The sequence below is a fragment of the Oncorhynchus clarkii genome, chromosome 12 (assembly GCF_045791955.1).
Source record: "Oncorhynchus clarkii lewisi isolate Uvic-CL-2024 chromosome 12, UVic_Ocla_1.0, whole genome shotgun sequence".
Taxonomy (NCBI): Eukaryota; Metazoa; Chordata; class Actinopteri; order Salmoniformes; family Salmonidae; genus Oncorhynchus; species Oncorhynchus clarkii.
The window spans coordinates 76,322,843-76,348,597 of record NC_092158.1 but is presented as its reverse complement, the minus strand read 5'-3'; the positions used below and the strand labels follow the sequence as shown (position 1 = coordinate 76,348,597).

General features: G+C 42.7%; 1 protein-coding gene across 1 annotated transcript; it reads right to left on the bottom strand.

Annotated features, from left to right (window-relative positions):
• Positions 1-8,622: 8,622 nt before the first annotated feature.
• Positions 8,623-13,231, bottom strand: LOC139421318 (thyrotroph embryonic factor-like). The gene is made up of 4 exons (XM_071172082.1): positions 12,785-13,231; positions 11,686-12,096; positions 11,058-11,275; positions 8,623-10,795 (listed from the first exon to the last, which is right to left on the bottom strand). Exons 1-4 carry the CDS (start codon positions 12,822-12,824, stop codon positions 10,580-10,582), a joined length of 885 nt encoding a protein of 294 aa, XP_071028183.1. The 5' UTR covers positions 12,825-13,231; the 3' UTR covers positions 8,623-10,579.
• Positions 13,232-25,755: the final 12,524 nt, after the last annotated feature.

Genomic DNA, 25,755 nt, shown 5'->3' with positions numbered 1-25,755 from the left:
CCACTCACCACATCTCATTCCCCTCCATCACCCTTTCATCTTCCCTTTATCTCCTCACCGCCCACTCACCACATCTCATTCCCCTCCATCACCCTCTCATCTTCCCTTTATCTCCTCACCGCCCACATCTCATTCCCCTCCATCACCCTCTCCTCTACCCTTTATCTCCTCACCGCCCACATCTCATTCCCCTCCATCACCCTCTCATCTTCCCTTTATCTCCTCACCGCCCACTCACCACATCTCATTCCCCTCCATCACCCTCTCATCTTCCCTTTATCTCCTCACCGCCCACTCACCACATCTCATTCCCCTCCATCACCCTCTCATCTTCCCTTTATCTCCTCACCGCCCACTCACCACATCTCATTCCCATCCTCCATCACCCTCTCATCTTCCCTTTATCTCCTCACCGCCCACTCACCACATCTCATTCCCATCCTCCATCACCCTCTCATCTTCCCTTTATCTCCTCACCGCCCACTCACCACATCTCATTCCCCTCCATCACCCTCTCATCTTCCCTTTATCTCCTCACCGCCCACATCTCATTCCCCTCCATCACCCTCTCATCTTCCCTTTATCTCCTCACCGCCCACATCTCATTCCCCTCCATCACCCTCTCATCTTCCCTTTATCTCCTCACCGCCCACTCACCACATCTCATTCCCCTCCATCACCCTCTCATCTTCCCTTTATCTCCTCACCGCCCACTCACCACATCTCATTCCCATCCTCCATCACCCTCTCATCTTCCCTTTATCTCCTCACCGCCCACTCACCACATCTCATTCCCATCCTCCATCACCCTCTCATCTTCCCTTTATCTCCTCACCGCCCACTCACCACATCTCATTCCCCTCCATCACCCTCTCATCTTCCCTTTATCTCCTCACCGCCCTCTCACCACATCTCATTCCCCTCCATCACCCTCTCATCTTCCCTTTATCTCCTCACCGCCCACTCACATCTTATTCCCCTCCTCCATCACCCTCTCATCTTCCCTTTATCTCCTCACCGCCCACTCACCACATCTCATTCCCCTCCTCCATCACCCTCTCATCTTCCCTTTATCTCCTCACCGCCCACTCACATCTTATTCCCCTCCTCCATCACCCTCTCATCTTCCCTTTATCTCCTCACCGCCCACTCACCACATCTTATTCCCCTCCATCACCCTCTCATCTTCCCTTTATCGCCTCTCTGTTCTCTCACCAAATCCCTATTTTTCTCCTTAGCCTTTCTGCTCTCTATTCCATCGCATTTCCCCACTCGTCCCTCACCACCCCTCTCCTCTATCCCCCTTGTCTTTTAGGCTGTGTTTATGCAACACTGCTCCCCTGTGTGTGGATGTGATCATTACGCAACATCTCATACTCCACTGGAATACTAATGTAGATGAGGTAGGGGGATAGGCAGAGCAGAAACGGAGGACCTCAAATCACTGTTTTGTGTGTGTGTGTGTGTGATAAACAGCGCATGTGTTTGTGTGCATGAGGCAAGAAGAGTGATGTGCTCCCTGTTTGTCTCCCAGCATCACAATGTGCATCCTGTCAGCGTTGGTAAAAAAATCACTGCTGTTGGTCGATTGTTCAGGCAAGGTCAAGGCAAGGGCTCACCTTTCATTGAATTCCACTTCATTAATATACATGATACATATCCCATACATGGGTACATACAGATTAAAAATCACAACAGGAAATGCATCTTTATTTAAGAGTTGAAAAAAATGCACTTGACAGGTAAAGTTTGAAATGCCTTCAGAGTAATGTTTATCCTATCAGGAGTGTTATAGCTGTTAAAAGAGACCGTTATCATTTTCTTTGGACTGTTTTCTACATACAAAGAGGCTATTCTTTTAGGATAACCTTGGCTGTTTGTATTGTGAAGGGCTGTTTCAGCCTGGAGTTGGTATCTTTTATAACAGTTTTCTATGCAGATCTGGTAGGAAGTAACTGTAATTGTATTCATGAACCATGTAAAAATGAATAATTCAGTCCCCACCACCTCATTGAGAAGACTTCATTATCCTGAAACACGTGTAACATAAGGAACCAAAAACAAACATCTGACATCACAAAAAGCTAACGTCCAGTTAATTTCTAAATAGATATTAAGTATTTTACAAGATGTTTCAAACTAAAATAAAAGGAATCATTTATAACCTTGTGACTGCCCAAGGGCAAACACTACAACAGCAAAGATAGCGCTCAAAATAGGAAGTACACTACATTACCAAATGTATGTGGACACCGGCTCGTCAATAATCTCATTCCAAAATCATGGGCATTAATATGGAGTTGGTCCCCCCCTTTGCTGCTATAACAGCCTCCACTCTTCTGGGTAGGCTTTCCACTAAATGTTGGAACATTGCTGCGGGGAGTGGCTTCCATTCAGCCACAAGAGCATTAGTTAGGTCGGCACTGATTTTGGGTGATTAGGCCTAGCTTGCAGTCTGCGTTCCAATTCATCCCAAAGGTGTTCGATGGGGTTGAGGTCAGGGTTTTGTGCAGGCCAGTCAAGTTCTTCCACACCAATCTCGACAAACCATTTCTGCATGGACTTCGCTTTGTGCGCAGGGACATTGTCATGCTGAAACAGGAAAGGGCCTTCCCCAAACTGTTGCCAAAAAGTTGGAAGCACAGAATCATCTAGAATATCATTGTATGCTGTAGTGTTAAGATTTCCCTTCACTGGAACTAAGGGGCCTAGCCCGAACCATGAAAAACAGCCCCAGACCAATATTCCTCCTCCACCAAACTTTACAGTTGTCACTATGCATTGAGGCAGGTAGCGTTCTCCTAGCATCCACCAAATCCAGATTTGTCCGTCGGACTGCCAGATGGTGAAGCATGATTCATCACTCCAGAGAACACGTTTCCCCTGCTCCAGAGTCCAATGGCTGGGCGCTTTACACCACTCCAGCCGACGCATGGTGATCTTAGGCTTGTGTGTGGCTGCTCGGCCATGGAAACTTACTTAATGAAGCTCCCGATGAACAGTTATTGTGCTGACGTTGCTTCCAGAGGCAGTTTGGAACTCTGTAGTGAGTGTTGCAACCAAGGACAGACGATTTGTATGCGCTACAGCACTCTGCGGTCCCGTTCTGTGAGCTTGGGTGGCCTACCACTTCACGGCTAAGCCGTTGTTGCTTCTAGACGTTTCCACTTCGCAAATAAAAGCAGTTACAGTTGACCAGGGCAGCTCTAGCAGAGAAGAAATTTGACATACTGACTTGTTGGAAAGTTGGCATCCTATTACGGTGCCATGTTTGAAAAAATTATATATATATTTCACCTTTATTTAACCAGGTAGGCTAGTTGAGAACAAGTTCTCATTTACAACTGTGACCTGGCCAAGATAAAGCATAGCAGTGTGAACAGACAACAACACAAAGTTACACATGGAGTAAACAATAAGTCATAACACAGTAGAAAAAGAAAAAAAAAGAGTCTATATACATTGTGTGCAAAAGGCATGAGGAGGTAGGCGAATAATTACAATTTAGCAGATTAACACTGGAGTGGTAAATGATCGAATGGTCATGTGCAGGTAGAGATACTGGTGTGCAAAATAGCAGAAAAGTAAATAAATAAAAACAGTATGGGGATGAGGTAGGTAAATTGGGTGGGCTATTTACCGATGGACTATGTACAGCTGCAGCGATCGGTTAGCTGCTCAGATAGCAGATGTTTAAAGTTGGTGAGGGAGATAAAAGTCTCCAACTTCAGCGATTTTTGCAATTCGTTCCAATCACAGGCAGCAGAGAACTGGAAGGAAAGGCGGCCAAATGAGGTGTTGGCTTTAGGGATGGTCAGTGAGATACACCTGCTGGAGCGCGTGCTACGGGTGGGTGTTGCCATCGTGACCAGTGAACTGAGATAAGGCGGAGCTTTACCTAGCATGGACTTGTAGATGACCTGGAGCCAGTGGGTCTGGCGACGAATATGTAGCGAGGATCAGCCGACTAGAGCATACAGGTCGCAGTGATGGGTGGTATAAGGTGCTTTAGTAACAAAACGGATGGCACTGTGATAAACTGCATCCAGTTTGCTGAGTAGAGTATTGGAAGCTATTTTGTAGATGACATCGCCGAAGTTGAGGATCGGTAGGATAGTCAGTTTTACTAGGGTAAGTTTGGCGGCGTGAGTGAAGGAGGCTATGTTGCGGAATAGAAAGCCGACTCTAGATTTGTTTTTAGATTGAAGATGTTTGATATGAGTCGGAAGTCACTGTTGAAAGTCACTGACCTCTTCAGTAAGGCCATTCTACTGCTACTATTTGTCTATGGAGATTGCATGGCTGCATGCTTGATTTTATACACATGTCAGCAACGGGTGTGGCTGAAATAGCCGAATCCTCTAATTTGAAGGGGTGTCCACATACTTATGTACAGTGCCTTGCGAAAGTATTTGGCCCCCTTGAACTTTGCGACCTTTTGCCACATTTCAAGCTTCAAACATAGAGATATAAAACTGTATTTTTTTGTGAAGAATCAACAACAAGTGGGACACAATCATGAAGTGGAACGACATTTATTGGATATTTCAAACTTTTTTAACAAATCAAAAACTGAAAAATTGGGCGTGCAAAATTATTCAGCCCCTTTACTTTCAGTGCAGCAAACTCTCTCCAGAAGTTCAGTGAGGATCTCTGAATGATCCAATGTTGACCTAAATGACTAATGATGATAAATACAATCCACCTGTGTGTAATCAAGTCTCCGTATAAATGCACCTGCACTGTGATAGTCTCAGAGGTCCGTTAAAAGCGCAGAGAACATCATGAAGAACAAGGAACACACCAGGCAGGTCCGAGATACTGTTGTGAAGAAGTTTAAAGCCGGATTTGGATACAAAAATATTTCCCAAGCTTTAAACATCCCAAGGAGCACTGTGCAAGCGATAATATTGAAATGGAAGGAGTATCAGACCACTGCAAATCTACCAAGACCTGGCCGTCCCTCTAAACTTTCAGCTCATACAAGGAGAAGACTGATCAGAGATGCAGCCAAGAGGCCAATGATCACTCTGGATGAACTGCAGAGATCTACAGCTGAGGTGGGAGACTCTGTCCATAGGACAACAATCAGTCGTATATTGCACAAATCTGGCCTTTATGGAAGAGTGGCAAGAAGAAAGCCATTTCTTAAAGATATCCATAAAAAGTGTCGTTTAAAGTTTGCCACAAGCCACCTGGGAGACACACCAAACATGTGGAAGAAGGTGCTCTGGTCAGATTAAACCAAAATTGAACTTTTTGGCAACAATGCAAAACGTTCTGTTTGGCGTAAAAGCAACACAGCTCATCACCCTGAACACACCATACCCACTGTCAAACATGGTGGTGGCAGCATCATGGTTTGGCCCTGCTTTTCTTCAGCAGGGACAGGGAAGATGGTTAAAATTGATGGGAAGATGGATGGAGCCAAATACAGGACCATTCTGGAAGAAAACCTGATGGAGTCTGCAAAAGACCTGAGACTGGGACGGAGATTTGTCTTCCAACAAGACAATGATCCAAAACATAAAGCAAAATCTACAATGGAATGGTTCAAAAATAAACATATCCAGGTGTTAGAATGGCCAAGTCAAAGTCCAGACCTGAATCCAATCGAGAATCTGTGGAAAGAACTGAAAACTGCTGTTCACAAATGCTCTCCATCCAACCTCACTGAGCTCGAGCTGTTTTGCAAGGAGGAATGGGAAAAAATGTCAGTCTCTCGATGTGCAAAACTGATAGAGACATACCCCAAGCGACTTACAGCTGTAATCGCAGCAAAAGGTGGCGCTACAAAGTATTAACTTAAGGGGGCTGAATAATTTTGCACGCCCAATTTTTCAGTTTTTGATTTGTTAAAAAAGTTTGAAATATCCAATAAATGTCGTTCCACTTCATGATTGTGTCCCACTTGTTGTTGATTCTTCACAAAAAAATACAGTTTTATATCTTTATGTTTAAAGCCTGAAAAGTTGCAAAAGGTCGCAAAGTTCAAGGGGGCCGAATACTTTCGCAAGGCACTGTATATACAGTGCATTCGGAAAGTGTTCAAACCTCTTCCCTTTTTTCACATTTTGTTACGTTACAGCCTTATTCTAAAATAAAAAACAATTAAATCCTCATCAGTCTACACATGATACCCCATAATTACAAAGCGAAAAGGTATTTAAAATTAAAAACTGAAATATCACATTTACGTAAGTGTTCAGACCCTTTCCTATGAGTCTAGATATTGAGCTCAGGTGCATTCTGTTTCCATTGATCATCCTTGAGATTGATTGAAAACTGATTGAAAAGTTTGTGGTCACACGCACATCCTTAAAAACATAGGTGCTGGGCTAATAAAGAATACTAGTATCGAACAAGAAAGCCCACACACTGTTAAAGCTCCCAATTCACCGCTTTACTGACAACGTTTCCATCCAAAACGGGTCTTCGTCAGGTCGAACACACAAACTGAGTGCTCATATCCCAAAATATACACATTTCACCTCACATGACCATTGTAGACATGATGCATGGTGGGTGCAAAAACAATTGTCTATCTCTAATAATTTAATAACAAGGAGATGGGTACATGTACTAGTTCCAGAAAATAATATGTTTAGCAAAATGACCAAGTAGGTGACCTGGAAGGCAAGACAAATCAAAGTGACATATTCATGTAAGAAAGAGTCTGATATTAAACTCTTGGTTCAGACCTCTAGGAGACATGGTACACAAATGGTGAATCCAATACAATTCTCTTCACAATAATAGATTATCAGTATCAATTAAATTCAATTGGACATGATTTGGAAAGGCACACACCTGTCTATATAAGGTCCCACAGTTGACAGTGCATGTCAGAGCAAAAACCAAGCCATGAGGTCGAAGGAATTGTCCGTAGAGCTCCGAGACAGGATTGTGTCGAGGCACAGATCTTTGGAAGGGTACCAACAAATGTCTGCAGCATTGAAGGTCCCCAAGAACACAGTGGCATCCATCATTCTTAAATGGAAGAAGTTTGGAACCACCAAGACTGGCCGCCCAGCCAAACTGAGCAATTGGGGAAGAAGGGCCTTGATCAGGGAGGTGACCAATAACCCGATGGGCACTCTGACAGAGCTCCAGAGATCCTCTGTGGAGATGGGAGAACCATCTCTGCAGCACTCCACCAATCAGGCCTTTGTGATAGAGTGGCACATGACAGCCCGCTTGGAGTTCGCCAAAAGGCACTAAATGACTCTGACGATGAGAAACCTGATTCTCTGGTCTGATGAAACCAAGATTGAACTCTTTGGCCTGAATACCAGGCGTCACGTCTGGAGGAAACCTGGCACCATCCCTACGTTGAAGCATGGTGGTGGCAGCATCATGCTGTGGGGTTGTTTTTCAGTGTCCGGGGACTGGCAGACTAGTCAGGATCGAGGGAAAAAATGAACAGAGCAAAGTACAGAGAGATCCTTGATGAAAACCTGCTCCAGAGCCCTCAGGACCTCAGACTGGGGCGAAGGACAACGATCCTAAGCACACAGCCAAAATGTTCAAAGACCCCAGTCACCCAAGTCATAGACTGTTTTCTCTGCTACCGCACGGTAAGCGGTACCGAAGCTCCAAGTCTAGGACCAACAGGCTCCTTAACAGCTTCTACCCCCAAGTCATAAGACTGCTAAACTATTAATCAAATGGCCCCCGGAGGGTTTACATTAACACCCCCCACCCCTCCATTTGTTTTTTTACACTGCTGCTACGCTGTTTATTATAGTCACATCACCCCTACCTACATGTACAAATTACAGCACATTGACTTGGTACCGGTACCCTCTGTATATGGAGCAGCAGGTAGCCTAGTGGTTAGAGCGTTGGGCCAGTAATAGAAAGGCTGCTGGATCAAATCCCAGAGTTAACAAGGTACAAATATGTTGTTCTGCCCCTGAGCAAGTCAGTTAACCCACTGTTCCCTGTGCGCCAAAAACAGGGATGTTGATTAAGGCAGCCCCCCGCACCAATCTGATTCAGAGAGACACATTTCAGTTGAAGGCATTCAGTTGTACAACTGACTAGGTTATCACCCTTTAATAAGACAATGCAGGAGTGGCAGCGGGACAAGTCTCTGAATGTCCTTCAGTGGCCCAGCCAGAGCCTGGACTTGAACCTGATCGAACATCTCTGGAGACCTGAAAATAGCTGTGCAGTGATGCTTGCCCATCCAACCTGACAGAGGATCTGCAGAGAAGAATTGGAGAAACTCCCCAAATGCAGGTGTGTAGCGTCATGCCCAAGAAGAGGCTGTAATTGCTGCTTCAAAGTACTTTGAATACTTATTACATTTTTTACACATGCAAACATTTATAAAAACCTGTTTTTTCTTTGTCATGTAGATTGCAGAGGAATTTCTACAAAGAAAATGAACATAGTTTGGGACTTGAGGAGTTTAATTTCTACATACAAACTGGCTTTGATCCAGCTTTAACTTCATATCATACTAAAATGACTATCATATCTAAATGTTGGTCTATCGATCTGACAAGATTCTGCACCAAGTTTAAAATCACTGTTTAAACAACTATATGCCTAAGCATACAATATAAGAACGTCAGCGCAATGCAATGCCTTCCATTGAAGCAAATTCAGTAAATATTTGTTTTGATCCTTTAATTTACAGACATAAGTACATACACTTAGTGTAAAACAGATGCAAACATTACACCATTAACACATTTTCGTGCAGCAGGATTACTGGGAAACTTAATTGGAAGCACACATGACTTTGCACCATTTTAACATTTTGTCTATCATAGTTATTTTACAGAAACAAAGCAGAGTAAAATTAATATTATTGCCACATGTATGATTCTAATATGCATCATAATAAAGATCGGCACAGGAACACAAATTCATCAGACACTTAAGAGATTGAGTCCCTTTACTTAACAGTCTGCTATGTAGTATTTGCAACAATTGAGGCACAGCCACTTTGACAAACAGAACTCTGCGTCGACTCTGTACCTTGACCTATCATTTTTTAAATCAAACTGAACCAAAACCACCTTTCTTGTGCTCACAATTCCTGTCAACATTGTCATAGGCACCCCAACCCTTCAAAATTATTGGTATCCAATAAGATAGGAGCAATAAACAATGGAAGTGTTGGATGAGGTAAATAGGAAAATTGTCTTTAGAAAAAAAAAAATATTTCTGTAAAATTCTGGTTGAAAACCGGTTAAAAATAAATAAACCAAAAACCACAGTTTGTCCATTGAGATCCCTGCTTAATCATTGGTTCATCGTTTTCTTTCCTCTAAAGAAATATAAATCTGACAGATTGTTGCACATCAATCAAGATGCATTGTTAGAATAAATACAGCATTGATCATAGTAGCAATTAAACAAACATAAGGAATAGCAGTAAATTAAGATAAAAAGACACAGGTATTACAAAATAACTGACTCTTAATCCCAGACAAACTACAGGAGGCACAAATATACAGTGCCCTCTACTTGCAGTGAGCAATGACATAAACCAACATACATAATAAATACCCCTCCACCAGTGAGGGCCCTTATAAATGCCTGACCTATGAGCAATAAACAAACTGAGAAAAGACAGTCTTTGCCATACTACTTTTTAAAACACCTCTTTCCCCCCCAAAAATACTGTTTTTTGGGGAAAGATATTAGAAGCAGAGTTAGTTTTTGTATAAACAATTGCTTAAAATGTGTGGGTCATGTCATAATAGGAAAAAAGTACCCGCCCAGCCCTATATCTAATCTTCACCCACAAGGTGTTGCTTTGGAAGGGTTAAGTGCAAAACAGGGGTAACACAATCTATGTGGTGCAGGGAGAAAACTATCTACAAATAATTCTCTCCACACACACACACACACACACCTCAATGTGTGGTACAAAGACAGACATAGAAAAGCTGTGACAAGAAAACACCACTATCTCGCCCTTTGTCTGACCAATATCAATTATTTCCTCTGTGTACGATCACGGAGGTGCAACCCTCAATCTGTCCGTTTTGTTATTCATTGTTTTCTCCCCTACCCAATTATGAATAAATCAAGAGTTCACATGTCCTTCTTCAGAGCCTCTGCAAAAGTACTTGAAACAGAGGAGAGAGACAGTCAGTTACTGCAAACAGTGGGAAGAGGGCAGGGGGACAACTTTCAATATTCACTACTCAGCACTGATGATGTTCATGCTTTGGTCCACAAAACAACCCATTAATACGCTGTATAAATGTGTAACTTTTAAGCGCTTCTTTTCACAAGCCTGCTTTTCTCCACCAGCTTTCTCTGACTTCTCTGGCCAGTGATAAGACCTGACTAGCAGTAGACAATATACATGTTATGTCTGTAATTGAGTCCCTGTATGTGTAGGAGCCAGTCGCTCTCCACAACCCTTCATGTTGTTGCCTGACTCCCTGACAGTGTGTATCCATGCCTCCACTGTCATGTTGGAAAGGATCTAGAACTTGACGCAGTGACCGGTGTTCACCATGAAAGGAGTGCAATTCAGATTCTCTTTGTGTCTGCGTTTTGGGGGTGTTTTTATTTTTCGGTTCTTTTCTTGAAAGATAAAGTTTGTCCCTTACAATGGTCCGTATTTGGCTTCATATCGGGACATGATGTTCTTGCAGCGACCACAGTCCTTTCGCAACTCAGCCACTTGTTGCCGCAACGCCGCATTTTCCCTCTCCAGAAACGAAGCGCGCACTGTGATCTGGTTCTCCTTCAGCCGCCGGGCGTCACGTGAACGTTTGGCTGCCACGTTGTTCTTCTTCCTCCTCGACCAGTATTTATCGTCCTGTGGGAGACAGAGGATTTTAATACAAAATAATAGAATCAGTGTTGAGGAAACATCCCTAATCCCAGACAAGCCCCCTTATTTCATGGCTTACTACTCACTCATTAATTTTGCTGGTGTAACATAGTGATACTACAATCTTCATCAACCAATGATTATTTGGTGCCCAATTGCAGTGGCTACATTCTCATTATCCTTCTACAGAACAACCAGTTCCATCATTCATCACCTCCCTGAAACAAATATTCACTGGTCATCTTACCTTCTGCTCAGTGGGCACAAAGACCTTTTTGGCCTTCTTGATCATGGGCTGTGGTTTGAGGTCCTCGTCAGAGAACTTGTGTTTCCGTGGGTTGAACAGCTCACCCCCAGGCACGCTGGACAGCACCAGGTCTGTGGGGTCCGGCTGGAAGTTGATGTCCACCTCAATGTCCTCCGGGTCGATGGGAGTGGATGTGAGTCGGTCTGCAGACTTCCCCTCTAGAGGGAGACAAAGTCAGTTCAATGATGAGTATGAGTATATTTTTTTATTTTATTTTGGTAGCTGTTAAGTATGTTCTTATAATTTTGAAGGCTATAGTTAATAGAAATTTCAAACTGTTTGCTAGATTTTTTCCTTAAGACATACTAAGGTCAGAACTATATGAATACTGCCATTTGTTAATGCTGTAGAGCTCAGGTTTCACATGTACATGTCCATGTGTGTGCTTTGGGCAAGGTGTCGAATGCGTCGGGTAAGTCTATTTGACATTTGTATACAATATGGGAGTATCTAGTGTCAGCATGTTGCAAGTGTCTATTACAGTGTATGTGCATGTTGAGTTCAAAGGTAGAATTTGTTACAGTGGTACCGTGTCTGGGCTTTTAACAAATGGGCCCCAACAATGTACCTTTTTTATTTTTAGACACTTCAACCTCCGCTGCGTCAAACCCAGACACAGCATCTTCATCGTCCCCATCTTCTTCTTCCTTCTCTTGTTCAGCTGGCTCTAAGGTGAGTGTGACGGTCTCTGTGTCAGGGGTGGTGAAAGTGGGTCTTGTCCCCTTGGTTTCCTCCTGGGCCAGGCTCTTCTGCAGCTCCTCCTCTAGGGTGACTGGGATGCCATTCTCCTGCAGGAACTCATCCAGGTCCATGTACTCCAAGTGGAAGGTCTCCCCGTCATAGGGGATGGTCTTCTCCCAGATGGCAGGGGTAAGGGAGGCGGACACCCCTCCAATGCCTGTACCTCCAGTCCCACCACTGGCCCCTCCAACACCGGCCTCGCCATTATCGGCAGAGCACAACTTCTTCTTCTCTATTTCTGTGGAGATAACCGTGAAAAGCATAATGGGTGAAGGTTGCACCCGCCATGTGAACACAAACAGGGTGGTAAATAAAGGAAGATAGAAGTCTTGTGTCATGGAAAGAAGTATAAAAAAATAAGTGGTGAAATGACAGAATGAGGGAAAAGAAAAGGGGGCTGCATCAACCCATAAACAACGGGGAAGGGAAATCTGGACTTGTCAACACAGCTCCTAAATGCAAAAACGAACATGAAAAAAATATTAATTGCCCTTCAAATGCAAGACAATTATGTACTCATATTGTATGTGAAAAAATGGTTTGACTGCATTGCTCTAGGACAAGTAGGGAGGTGTGAGAACTTTATGTTCTTTTTTCCTCCCTCAGTTCAGTGCCTCAGGGGAAACTGGAACAGCAATCAGAATGTACAAAGGGTTTTCTTCCCCAGTACTGCTCTATACTTGGCACATTTGAACAACTATTGAACTAGTCATATATAATGATCAAACATAGCAGATTAAAAAAAAAAAAAAAAAAGTGTCCAGTTGTTTGAGGGTACACAAACGCTCATTAAAAGCACTACTACCTCTCCATACACCAGTCAACATGGCCGATAAGTCAACGATCACATCAGATCACATAAAAAATGTGTACATTGGAAAGCATCTCTCAATTCATCCACAACGACACCAGTAGGCTAGTCTTACCATCGTCGCCTTCGAGAATATTAGGTGGGGGAATGTCCATAATCTTCTTCAAAACAATAGGAAACGATTTCTGTGGATCCGACCTAGGCTGCAGAGGCGCCTTGAGTGTAGTTTCCCAGGCACTGTTAGCAATATCCGTGGATAAATGAAGTCAAAGCAGTGTTTCAGTCTGTTGCTTTGAAACCCGTTTCACAAATTAAAACGTTGTCAAAACAAACACCACAGATCCCGACAGTCATAGCCTACTGCGAGTACTGTTTTCTTATTCATGAGCTTAACGCCTCTTCAGAAAATACTCGGCGTGGATTGGCCACATATGTAACTTTTAATATTAAGTAGCTGACAGAAAACTCGCTGGTTAGCCAGTCAAAACATAAGCAGTAGAACACACCGGGAGCTCATTGGCTGAAGGAACACTCCGTTTCAATCCTTCGTACGGAAATAACTGTACATTGCGTGCAGAATGTCAATATTGTGTCTCCTGACTCCTATTATTGCTACATTTAGCTAAACCAGATAGATCTGGAACTGTATGACTATGGCCATTCATTGACCCTGGGAACTGGAAGAGACGAAGACAATGATGCTTCGCGACATTTAATGCCAACTACTAGGCTATCAAATCGTAGTAGGCCAGGCTTCCCCAACCGGCGGTGGTTTTATTTGGCCCCCCCAAGTTTTCTGAGAAAAAAAAGAAGACATGTTTTCATTGTTGGAGATAAAAACACCAGGAAATCAGCTCCAATTGATTTTAATTTTGAACATCTGTTCCCCAGTATTCCCACTCATATAGACATGTGGTCGTATAATAATTTCCTGGATTTATATAGCACTTTTCTACCAACTGAGGTACTCAAATCACTTTACATCAGCACCCACCTCAGTGATGCACTAGGATTGTGACATAACTCTCACCACACAATAACTATCAGATGGGCAGGTGGGGAGTGATATATGCCAATTAGGAATGAGGAGGGTGATAAGGTGGCCATGATGGAATTTAGCCATGACACCGGGGTGAACGTCCCTACTCTTACAATGAGCGCCATTGTTAAGGCTTCTTGCGGTTAATTTGCAGTCTACTTTTTTTTTTTACAACTGTTTATTATGGTCCACCCCCGACCACCCACTCAATAAAAAAATGGCCCGCGGCTGAATCTAGTTGAGGATCCCTGTCGACGTTGGATACTTACTTACGTTTTATGCATTGCATCCAGTTTCTCCTCTGCACGACATGATGACTGGATGCATTATACATTGATACATTTGTATCCACACTCGTGACCAAACAAAACACGTGTGTTCTTTTCTCTCCTTCACGTGCAGCGACAAGCTGTTGAGGGGCGTGGTTATGGCACGTGCAAAAGCAGCACTATACTGAACAGCTGGCGTGTCCCTATCATGTATTTACACCCAGCGCAACCGTTCTACCATTGGATTGGAAATGTGTTAATAACATGAGTCATATCCCCTCACCTTACACCACATCAATAAAATTGTTATATTGATAATGGTTTCCGATATGCTAATAGACTAGAATTCTCACATTTCTGCGCGCACACGCGCATTCAAATGGGGCTTCAACATCAGTCTGTTTTTTGTTGCAGGATGTTCAGACAGGAACATGATGTACTAAACCCATTCCACCATTGCTCTTTAAAAAAAAGTACAAACCAGTCATTCCAAGTAACAACAATACTTAATAGCCCATGTTGGACATACCTGGAACCAATTAAGGGCTTCATTAATTGGGTGAATTAAATCTGATTTGTTGAGTTCTAGTTTTAGTTCACCTATGTATTATCTATTTAGGTCAGTGTCATATTTTGTATGAAGACAGTTTGTACAGTGGATTTAGGTCTGATCTTCAGACAATATGAACCTTTATGGCAACACAACATATGATGCAATGCAATGTTATTCTAGCAGGTGCAACAGCTCAACTGTTCTCTCACTGTACACTATACATGAGAGTGGTACAGTAACAGTACATCTGAACTTTTACAGAGTAAACAAAAGTCCAAGTGTGTACATGAGGGAGGAACTAGCCACAAATAGTTATCTAGGTTAAAATACAGGTGATATGAGCCCAGAAAATAGGTCAGTAGGCTAACTTGTATCTAGACTAGCACCTAAATGTATAGCAAAGTTATATAGACTCTGACAAGCTTCTACAAATGCCAATCTAATAGACTCTACAGACAGTACTTGAAGATGGCTATTATTTAGTCAGGTCACAACATTTAAGATCAATTTATACTGAACTAAAATATACATGCAACATGTAAAGTGTTGGTCCCATGTTTCATGAGCTGAAATAAAAGATCCCAGAAATGTTCCATACGCACATAAAGCTTATTTCTAAAAAATGTTGTTCAGAAATTTGTTCACATCCATGTTAGTGAGCATTTCTCCTTTGTCAAGAAAATCAATTTACCTGACAGGTGTGGCATATCAAGAAGCTGATTAAATGGCATGATCCTTACACAGGTGCACCTTGTGCTGGGGACAATAAAAAGGCCACTCTAAAATGTGCAATTTTGTCACACAATGTCAGGGATGTCTCAAGTTGAGGGAGCAAGCAATTGGCATTTTGTCTGCAGGAATATCCACCAGAGCAGTTCCCAGAGAATATAATGTTAATTTCTCTACCATAAACTGACTCCAATGTCATTTTAGAGAATTTAGCAGTACGTCAAACCGGCGTCACAACCGCACACCACATGTAACCCAGGACCTTCACATCCAGCTTCCTCCCCGAGGGATCGTCTGAGACCAGCCATCCGGACAGCTGATGAAACTGAGTTTGCACAACCGAAGAATTTCTGCACAAACTGTCAGAAACCGTCTCTGAGAAGCTCATCTGCATGCTCGTCGTCCTCACCAGGGTGTTGACCTGACTGCAGTTTGGTATCGTAAAAGTGGGCAAATGCTCACTTTCCATGGCCACTGGCATGATGGAGATGTGTGCTCTTCACGGATGAATCCCAGTTTCAACTGTACTGGGCAGATGGCAGACAGCGTATATGGCGTCGTGTGGGTGACAAGTTTTCTGATGTCAACGTTGTGAACAGAGTGCCCAATGGTGGCAGTGGGGTTATGGTATGGGCAGACATAAGCTATCAGACAACAAACACATTTTTATTGTTGGTAACTTGAATGCAGAGATACTGTGACGAGATCCTTAGGCCCATTGTCGTGCCATTCATCCGCCGCCATCATCTCATCGTTTTCTGATCCACGCCCCTACCTTTTTAAAGGGGACCCATAGATGTGTATCTGTATTCCCAGTCATGTGAAATCCATAGATTAGGGCCCAATTTGCTGATTTCCTTAAATGAACTGTAACTCAGTATAATCTTTGAAATTGTCGCATGATACATTTATATTTTTGGCCATATGGTTAATTAGCGGTGTTTAAAAATGCAAATAGCCAAGGTCGTGCACAAGCACTGGTTCTCTTACTGGTGTGAGTGTGACAGTGGTAGGATTGTTTGTTGAATCACACTTTTTCTATGTGTACAAACATTCTAAATTCCGCTCGTAAGTAGTATTTTAGAATAGTTTCTTCGCAATATTGATAAATGAGGCCCCAGATGTGCAAAGCTCTTAGACATTCACAGCTGTAAATGCTGCCAGAGGTGATTCTAACATGTAATTACTTATGCGAGAGAGAGTTCTGCATTTCATTATCAATACATTTTAAAACATTTCTAAAAACATGTTTTCACTTTGTCCTCATGTGGTATTGTGTGTAGATCAAATCAAAATCACATTTTATTTGGCACATACACATGGTTAACAGATGTTAATGCGAGTGTAGCGAAATGCTTGTGCTTCTAGTTCCGACAATGCAGTAATAACCAACGAGTAATCTAACCTAGCAATTTCACAACTACCGTATACACACAAGTGTAAAGGAAGATGGGTGAGACATGTATTTCTTTAATCCATTTTGAATTCAGGCTGTAACGCTAAATGTAGAATAAGTCAAGGGGTATGAATACTTTCTGAAGGCACTTGTTTTCCAGTCTGCTAGCAAAACTGTCCTGTAGCTTAGAATTTGCTTCATCAGACCATTTCTGAACTGGTACTTGCTGTTAGATTTTCCCCCACTAGATATATGGAAAGAACAAGCTATTTGTAAACACAGATAACAAAATGATTACGAGAGGGTCACTGTGAATCACCAATGCCATGCCAAATTCATGTGGCATAAAACACTGATGTCTGGGGTGAGAGCTCTGATGTGTAGACTGTCTGTGGGTAGGTAAGCAAGTCTGATATGAACTCTATCATGGGAGCATGCAAATTAATTTCATTGTGAACACCATACACTGACAAAGAGTGAAACATTCTATTCTGGATTTTCTATTTTCTTTGATATTGAATACTGCATTGTTGAGGAAGAGCTTGCAAGTGAACATGTGCACGTGTCAAACTTATTTGATTTGAATGGCTATGGCCTGTGTCCATCACAATTCAGTAAAACATGCCAGACAGAAAAGCAAAGGCACTGGATTTGGGATCTAAATTAAAAACAGGGGTATGGTGAAGAGTGTGTGAACATACACTAGGACTACATCAAGTTGTGAGGATACCGCTCCGCATGAGGGAACACTGTGTGCATAAGTGCCCTACGGCCTACGCAATATTCTGTTTATACAAGGCCTGTTAGCAGAGGGGTTAGTTATGTACTATTAAGAGTAGGACTATGTAAAGGGAATCATGTGATTTACACTGACTAACTTGTCATCGGATCATCACTGCTAGCTAGCTGCTACCGAGTGGCTATAGTGGCTAACGACCCTGCCCCGAAGTTAACATCAGCCGCGAGCCAGGCGCATCTCCCGGCTAGCAAAAGCAATTACTATAGCTACAATACCTCTTTCGCTAACTGGCCTAGACCCTTTGTCGACATGGAGCCCCGCCGTTCCACCACGACTGGTCTGCCGACGTAACTCCATCCGTTGTGCACTCAACCGGCCTTTTCCGGACGTCAGAGCAGACGCTTCTACTAGCCCTGGCCTGCTAACTTTGAACAGAGTCTCCCGCTTGCTAGCGTAGTAACGACTACCCAGCGGCTCCCCTGTTTCATCTTTTGCTGTTCACTGGACCCTATGATCACTTGACTACATAGCTGATGCCTGCTGGACTGTTCATAAATCACGGTACTCCATTTAGTTTATTTTTTGTTTATCTGTCGGCCCCAGGCTCGAACTCAGGCCCTGTGTGTAGTTAACTGACCCTCTCTGCCCATTCATCACCATTTTACCTGTTGTTGTCTTAGCTGATTAGCCGTTGTCTTACCAGTTGTTGTCTTAGCTAGCTCTCCCAATCAACACCTGTGATTGCTTTATGCCTCACTTTATGTCTCTCTCAAATGTCAATATGCCTTGAATACGGTTGTTTAGGATAGTTATCGTTTTAGTTCACTGTGGAGCCCCTAGTCCCACTCAACATGCCTCAGATACCTCCTTGTCTCACATCCCACACATGCGGCAACCTCACCCAACTAGTGCGTCCAGAGATGCAACCTCTCTAATCGTCACTCAATGCCTGGGTTTACCTCCACTGTACCCGCACCCTACCATACCCGTCTGTACATTATGCCCTGAATCTATCCTACCACGCCCAGAAATCTGCTCCTTTTATTCTCTGTCCAATAACGCACGAGACGACCAGTTTTGATTGCCTTTAGTCGTACCCTCAACCTACTCCTCCTCTGTTCCTCGGGTGATGTGGAGGTAAACCCAGGCTCTGCGTGTCCCCAGGCGCTCTCATTTGTTGACTTCTGTAACCGAAAAGGCCTTGGTTTCATGCATGTTAACATCAGAAGCCTCCTCCCTAAGTTTGTTTTACTCACTGCTTTAGCACACTCCGCCAACCCTGATGTCCTTGTCAGGTCTGAATCCTGGCTTAGGGAGGCCACCAAAAATTCTGAAATTTCCATCCCCATCTACAACATTTTCCGTCAACCTAGAACTGCCAACAGGGGCGGAGTTGCAATCTACTGCAGAGACAGAACTTTGCAGGCTGTCATAATTTCCAGGTCTATGCCCAAACAGTTCAAGCTTCTAAATTTAAAAATTAATCTCTCCAGAAACAAGTCTCTCACTGTTGCTGCCTGTTATAGACCCCCTCAGCTCCCAGCTGTGCTCTGGACACCATATGTGAATTGATTACCCCCCATCTATCTTCAGAGTTCATTCTGTTAGGTGACCTAAACTGGGTGACCTATGCTTAACACCTGGGCAGTCCCACAATCTAAGCTAGATGCCCTCAATCTCACACAAATTATCAAGGAACCCACCAGGTACAACCCTAAATCCGTAAACATGGGCACCCTCATAGACATTACCCTGACCAACTTGCCCTCCAAATACACCTCTGCTGTTTTCAATTAGGATCTCAGCGATCACTGCCTCATTGCCTGCATCCGCTATGGGTCCACGGTCAAACGACCACCCCTCATCACTGTCAAACGCTCCCTAAAACACTTCTGCAAGCAGGCCTTTCTAATCGACCTGGCTCGGATATCCTGGAAGGATATTGACCTCATCCCGTCAGTCGAGGATGCCTGGTTATTCTTTAAAATACATTTCCTCACCATCTTAAATAAGCATGCCCCTGTCAAAAAATGTAGAACTAAGAACAGATATAGCTCTTGGTTCACTCCAGACCTGACTGCCCTCGACCTGTAGCAGACTGCACTAGTATCGAATAGTCACCACGATATGCAACTTTTCAGGGAAGTCAGGAACAACAATACATGCAGTCAGTCAGGAAAGCAAAGGCTAGCTTTTTAAAACAGAAATCTGCATCCTGTAGCTCTAACTCCAAAAAGTTTTGGGACACTGTAAAGTCCATGGAGAATAAGAACACCTCCTCCCAGCTGCCCACTGCACTGAGGCTAGGTAACACTGTCACCACCGATAAATCCACGATAATCGAGAATTTCAATAAGCATTTCTCTATGGCTGGCCATGCTTCCCTGGCTACCCCAACCCCGGCCAACAGCTCCGCACCCCCGCAGCTACTTGCCCAAGCCTCCCCAGCTTCTCCTTCACCCAAATCCAGATAGCAGATGTTCTGAAAGAGCTGCAAAACCTGGACCCTGACAAATCAGCTGGGCTAGACAATCTGGACCCTCTCTTCTAAAATGATCCGCCGCCATTGTTGCAAACCCTATTACCAGCCTGTTCAACCTCTCTTTCGTATCGCCCGAGATCCCTAAAGATGGGAAAGCCTCCGCGGTCATCCCCTTCTTCAAAGTGGGTGTCACGCTAGACCCAAACTGTTACAGACCTATATCCATACTGCCCTGCCTTTCTAAAGTCTTCGAAAGCCAAGTTAATAAACAGATCACTGACCATTTCAAATCCCACAGTACTTTCTCCGCTGTGCAATCCTGTTTCCGATTTGGTCACGGGTGCCCCTCAGCCAGGCTCAAGGTACTAAACGATATCATAACCGCCATCAATAAAAGACAGTGCTGTGCAGCCGTCTTCATCGACCTGGCCAAGGCTTTCGACTGTCAACCACCGTATTCTTATCGGCAGACTCAACAGCCTTGGTTTCTCAAATGACTGCCTAGCCTGGTTCACCAACTACTTCCCAGACAGAGTTCAGTGTGTCAAATTGGAGGGCCTGTTTTCCGGACCTCTGGCAGTCTCTATGGGGCTACCACAGGGTTAAATTCTGGGGCCAACTTTTCTCTGTATATATCAACGATGTCGTTCTTGCTGCGGGTGATTCCCTGATCCACCTCTACGCAGACGACACCATTCTGTATACATCTGGCCATTCTTTGGACACTGTTAACAAACCTACAAACAAGCTTCAATGCCATACAACACTCCTCCGACTGCGCTTAAATGCTAGTAAAACTAAATGCATGCTTTTCAACCGTTCGCTGCCGCACCTGCCCGCCCGACGAGCATCATTACTCTGGTCGGTTCTGACTTAGAATATGTGGACAACTACAAATACCTAGGCGTCTGGCTAGACTGTAAACTCTCCTTCCAGATATTAAGCATCTCCAATCCAAAATTAAATCTAGAATCGGCTTCCTATTTCGCAACAAAGTCTCCTTCACTCACGCCGCCAAACATACCCTTGTAAAATTGACTATCCTACCGATCCTCAACGATGTTATTTCCAAAATAGCCTCCAACACTGGATGCAGTCTATCACAGTGCCATTCGTTTTGTCACCAAAGCCCCATATACCAGCCACCACTGCGACCTGTCTGCTCTAGTCGGCTGGTCCTTGCTACTTATTCATCGCCAGACCCACTGGCTCCAGGTCATCTATAAGACTTTGATAGATAAAGCTCCGCCTTATCTCAGCTCACTGGTGACGATAACACCCACCCATAGCACAAGCTCCAGCAGGTATATCAGTCAGAGTGCTCTATCAAATCAGACTTAATTATAACATAATAACACACAGAAATACGAGCCTTAGGTCATTAATATGGTCGAATCCGGAAACTATAATCTTGAAAACAAAACATTTACTCTTTCAGTGAAATTCAGAACCGTTCAGTATTTTATCTAACGGGTGGCATCCATAAGTCTAAATATTCCTGTTACATTGCAATACCGTCAATGTTATGTCATCATTACGTAAAATTCTGGCAAATTAGTTTCCAACAAGCCAGGTGGCCCAAACTGTTGCATATACCCTGACTCTGCGTGAAATGAACGCAAGAGATGACACAATTTCACCTGGTTAATATTGCCTGCTAACCTGGATTTATTTTAGCTAAATATGCAGGTTTAAAAATATATACTTCTGTGTATTGATTTTAAGAAAGGCATTGATGTTTATGGTTAGGTACAGTCGTGCAACGACTGTGCTTTTTTCGCAAATGCGCTTTTGTTAAATCATCCCCCGTTTGGCGAAGTTGGCTGTCTGTTAGGAAGAAATAGTCTTCACACAGTTTGCAATTAGCCAGGTGGCCCAAATTGCTGCATATACCCGGACTCTGTTGCAAGAGAAGTGACACCATTTTTCCTAGTTAAAAGAAATTCATGTTAGCAGGCAATATTAACTAAATATGCAGGTTTAAAAATATATACTTGTGTATTGATTTTAAGAAAGGCATGGATGTTTATGGTTAGGTACACGTTGGAGCAACGAGTCCTTTTTCGCGAATGCCACCGCATCGTTTATATGCAACGCAGGACACGCTAGATAAACTAGTAACATCAACCATGTGTAGTTAACTAGTGATTATGATTGATTGTTTTTTATAAGTTTAATGCTAGCTAGCAACTTGCTGCATTCGCGTAACAGGCAAGCTCCTCGTGAGTGCAATGTAATCAGGTGGTTATAGCGTTGGACTAGTTAACTGTAAGGTTGCAAGATTGAATCCCCGAGCTGACAAGGTAAAAATCTGTTGTTCTGCCCCTGAACAAGGCAGTTAACCCACCGCTCCTAGGCCATCATTGTAAATAAGAATTTGTTCTTAACTGACTTGCCTAGTTAAATAAAAGGTGTAAAAATGGCTTTTAAAAATCGGCATCCAAAAACACCGATTTCCGATTGTTATGAAAACTTGAAATTGGCCCCAATTTAATCGGCCATTCCGATTAATTGGTCAACCTCTAATATAGACTTGATTTTTTTCCTATTGTGTTGACTGTACGCTTGTTTATTCCATGTGTAACTCTGTTGTTTGTATCGCACTGCTTTGCTTTATCTTGGCCAGGTCACAGTTGTAAATGAGAACTTGTTCTCAACTAGCCTACCTGGTTGAATAAAGGTGAAATAAATAAACTGCTTTGTTAGGCTACACATTTGTGCCACCCTTAAGCAGTGGTGCCAAAAATAACAGCATAATGCTGGAAGTGGAAGGGATGCTGACCATGCTTGTGACGCCTCAGTTGGCCAACATGTTTCTCATCCCAGTTGCTGTTATCAAATCAAATTGGTCACATACACGTGTTTTGCAAATGTTATTGAGGGTGAAGCGAAATGCCTGTACTTCTAGTTTCCGACAGTGCAGCATTTAACCATGGGTGGTCTTTTTTTTGGACCCCAAGGCAGTTCAGTCAAATGGACATAATCAAATATTCCTAAACTTAAAAAAACAAGGAGTGGGCCTCCCAGGTGGCGCAGTGGTCTAGGGCACTGCATCGCTAGCTGTAAGTAAGACAAGGTTGATAAACCCAGACAGCCAGTAACGATTAAGCGATTGAAGATGTTGCACATGCTGCAAAGTTTATATTTCAATTACATTGCATCGGTCCATTTAGTTAACAAAGAAGTTGCAGGACACTAATGAAATTTGACTGTTAAAACATTACTGTATGAATGTAGCTAACGTCACTGGCATGAAGTTACCCTCTATCGGGATAAATGTCACAACTGTGTTGAAAAGAATAGCAAGGGTATAACAAATTCACACTAATTTCTATTACCGTTGTTAATGGAAAACGAGAATGGAAACTCATCAGGGCTTTGACTTCAGAAACAAAACTTCAATTGATTTGTCTGATATACACTTTGCAAGAACTTCAATCATGTCACGAGGATACAATGTGCGGGCAATTTGTTGAGTTCAGTAGCCACGCCTACTAGTATTATGAATATACAACATACTCTGTGAAAGACCAATGATACTAATCGTTCAATTTATCCCGTTTCGGTTTGCTGTATAGGCTGTCAATCATACCCATCAGCCAATTACAAGTTGGGAGCAGGTTTGTGTATTCGATCACAAAAGGTACGAAACCCCCCCCCCCCCCCCCCATCTCACCACGCACTCACAAGCAATCGGGACACTAAACAGCACATCATGAGCAAGATCTGAAGGTGGAAATCCTTAACCCTCTTGAACCTCATTGATTTGAACCACACTAACTAGAACACAACAGATTTTTACACAATATACATAAAAAAAATGTCCTTTAATAAGATAACAGACCTTGGTCAGTAGTAGTGTTACTTATTGTAATTTATTAATTTTACACAACCATAACAAACTGTCAATAACTGTAAAAAAGGATCTGGCATCTATTCCCTCTCAAAAATAGTTTTATTTAGCATGTCAGATTTGGTCAATAGCTCACACAAAATAAAAGTAATTATTGTTTTCTTAAGTCTAGTATACAACTCATTCTTACCAACCCATGACTTTGGAAATTAAATGCACAAACGCTGCGGTCTCTAACCATCTGTTCAATCAGTATGGCAGCTACAATAAAATAGTGCGTGGTCACGAGAGCAGTGTGAATACTGTTTAACAAGGGTGCACTTTTATAAAGGGGTCATTTTGATGGCTTTGAGAGGGGGTACTTAAGTTTCAAGAACTGTTTCCAGCCAGCAAGGATTAAATTGCCTGAAAAAAAGTAACATAGGTAGATAGATATATTGTGGTGCAATCAGTTCAATGACATAGATGGATGTGATAAAGGTCAATGTGATTCACTCTTGATTATAATTATTTAATCCAGGACAAAACCTATGTAACAGTTTCCCAAACTTGGTCCTCGGGACCCCAAGGGATGCACGTTTTGGTTTTTGCCCTAGCACTACACAGCTGATTCAAAAAATAAACGAATCATCCAACTTTGGTAATTTGAGTCAGCTGTGTAGTGTCAGGGCAAAAACCAAAACGTTCAGAGTTTGGACAACACTGACCTATGGCAAATCAACAGCTCACTGACTTTGTATAGTAGGAAACATACCACTTCCCACTCTATAGATTATTTTAGAATGTTGTAAATCAAAATCGTTATAGCCATAATAATTGTCATCGAAATAGTATTTAGTAACAAACTAAACCTTCTATTTGGTTCATTCCGAGAGTAGCCATTACCTCTCTATACTGGCTAAAGCTGGTATTCAACACACTTCCAGTATGCAAAGCTTATGAACTAACACTAACATAATTACCAGTGATGTATACAGAACATCTCAATATTATTTCAAGAGAACCCCCCCCCAAAAAGTGAGAATGTTACCCCCACCCTTACCCAGCCTGGTCTCAGACTAACATAGTAATGTATATCCGGGACACTCAAATTAGTATGTTACGTTTGGTATGGTTACTTAAGACAAAAACTAAAGTAAGGTGGATGGGTGGGCATATAACATGAATGTCTAGCAACCCAAAGGTTGTTACTTTAAATCTCATCATGGACAATTTCAGCAACTTCTGAACAACTTACTACTTTTTAGCTTCTTAGCATCTTAACCTACCTCCTAGCCTAGCTAACATTAGACGCCTAGCTAGAATTTGTAACATACCATACATTTTGCTAATTCGGAACATATTGTACGGGTGATGGAAATCCACAAATGAACACATACCATACAACTATGTCATATCATACTGAGGCGGCAGGTCGCCTAGTGGTTAGAGCGTTGGACTAGTAACCAAAAGGTTCAAGATCGAATCCCCTTGCCGACAAGGTAAAAATATGTCGTTCTGCCCCTGAACAAGGCAGTTAACCCACTGTTCCTAGGCCGTCATTGAAAATAAGAATTTGTTCTTAACTGACTTGCCTAGTTAAATAAAATAAATGTAAATACAAATATATATATAAAAAAATATTTAAAAAATCAGTGTCTCGATTGACATACAGAATAACAGAAAATGCTCAGACTACGAATGCTTCACTGCCTCTTTCCGCTTCTAGGGTTACAGGCTAAATGCTCTCATCTGCACAACTCTGAATTATCTATTCTCCCTCTCCTTATTTAGAATGACAGTCTTAGTTTTTAGGCCACCACCCTTGCAAAACAGGAATGACACACCCAGAAGCATACTCTGAACCCAACAATACAAAGTATGATTTGGAAACAAAGAACGAAGGTATAAAAACCAATAAGATTATTTTTGCCAGGTTTAACTACCGTGTTATTACCTATTGTTTGCCAACATCGATATGTATTAATGTGCAGGACTAGATATGCGGAGATACATTATTCCCATCTTCAAATTTACTGGGCAGATA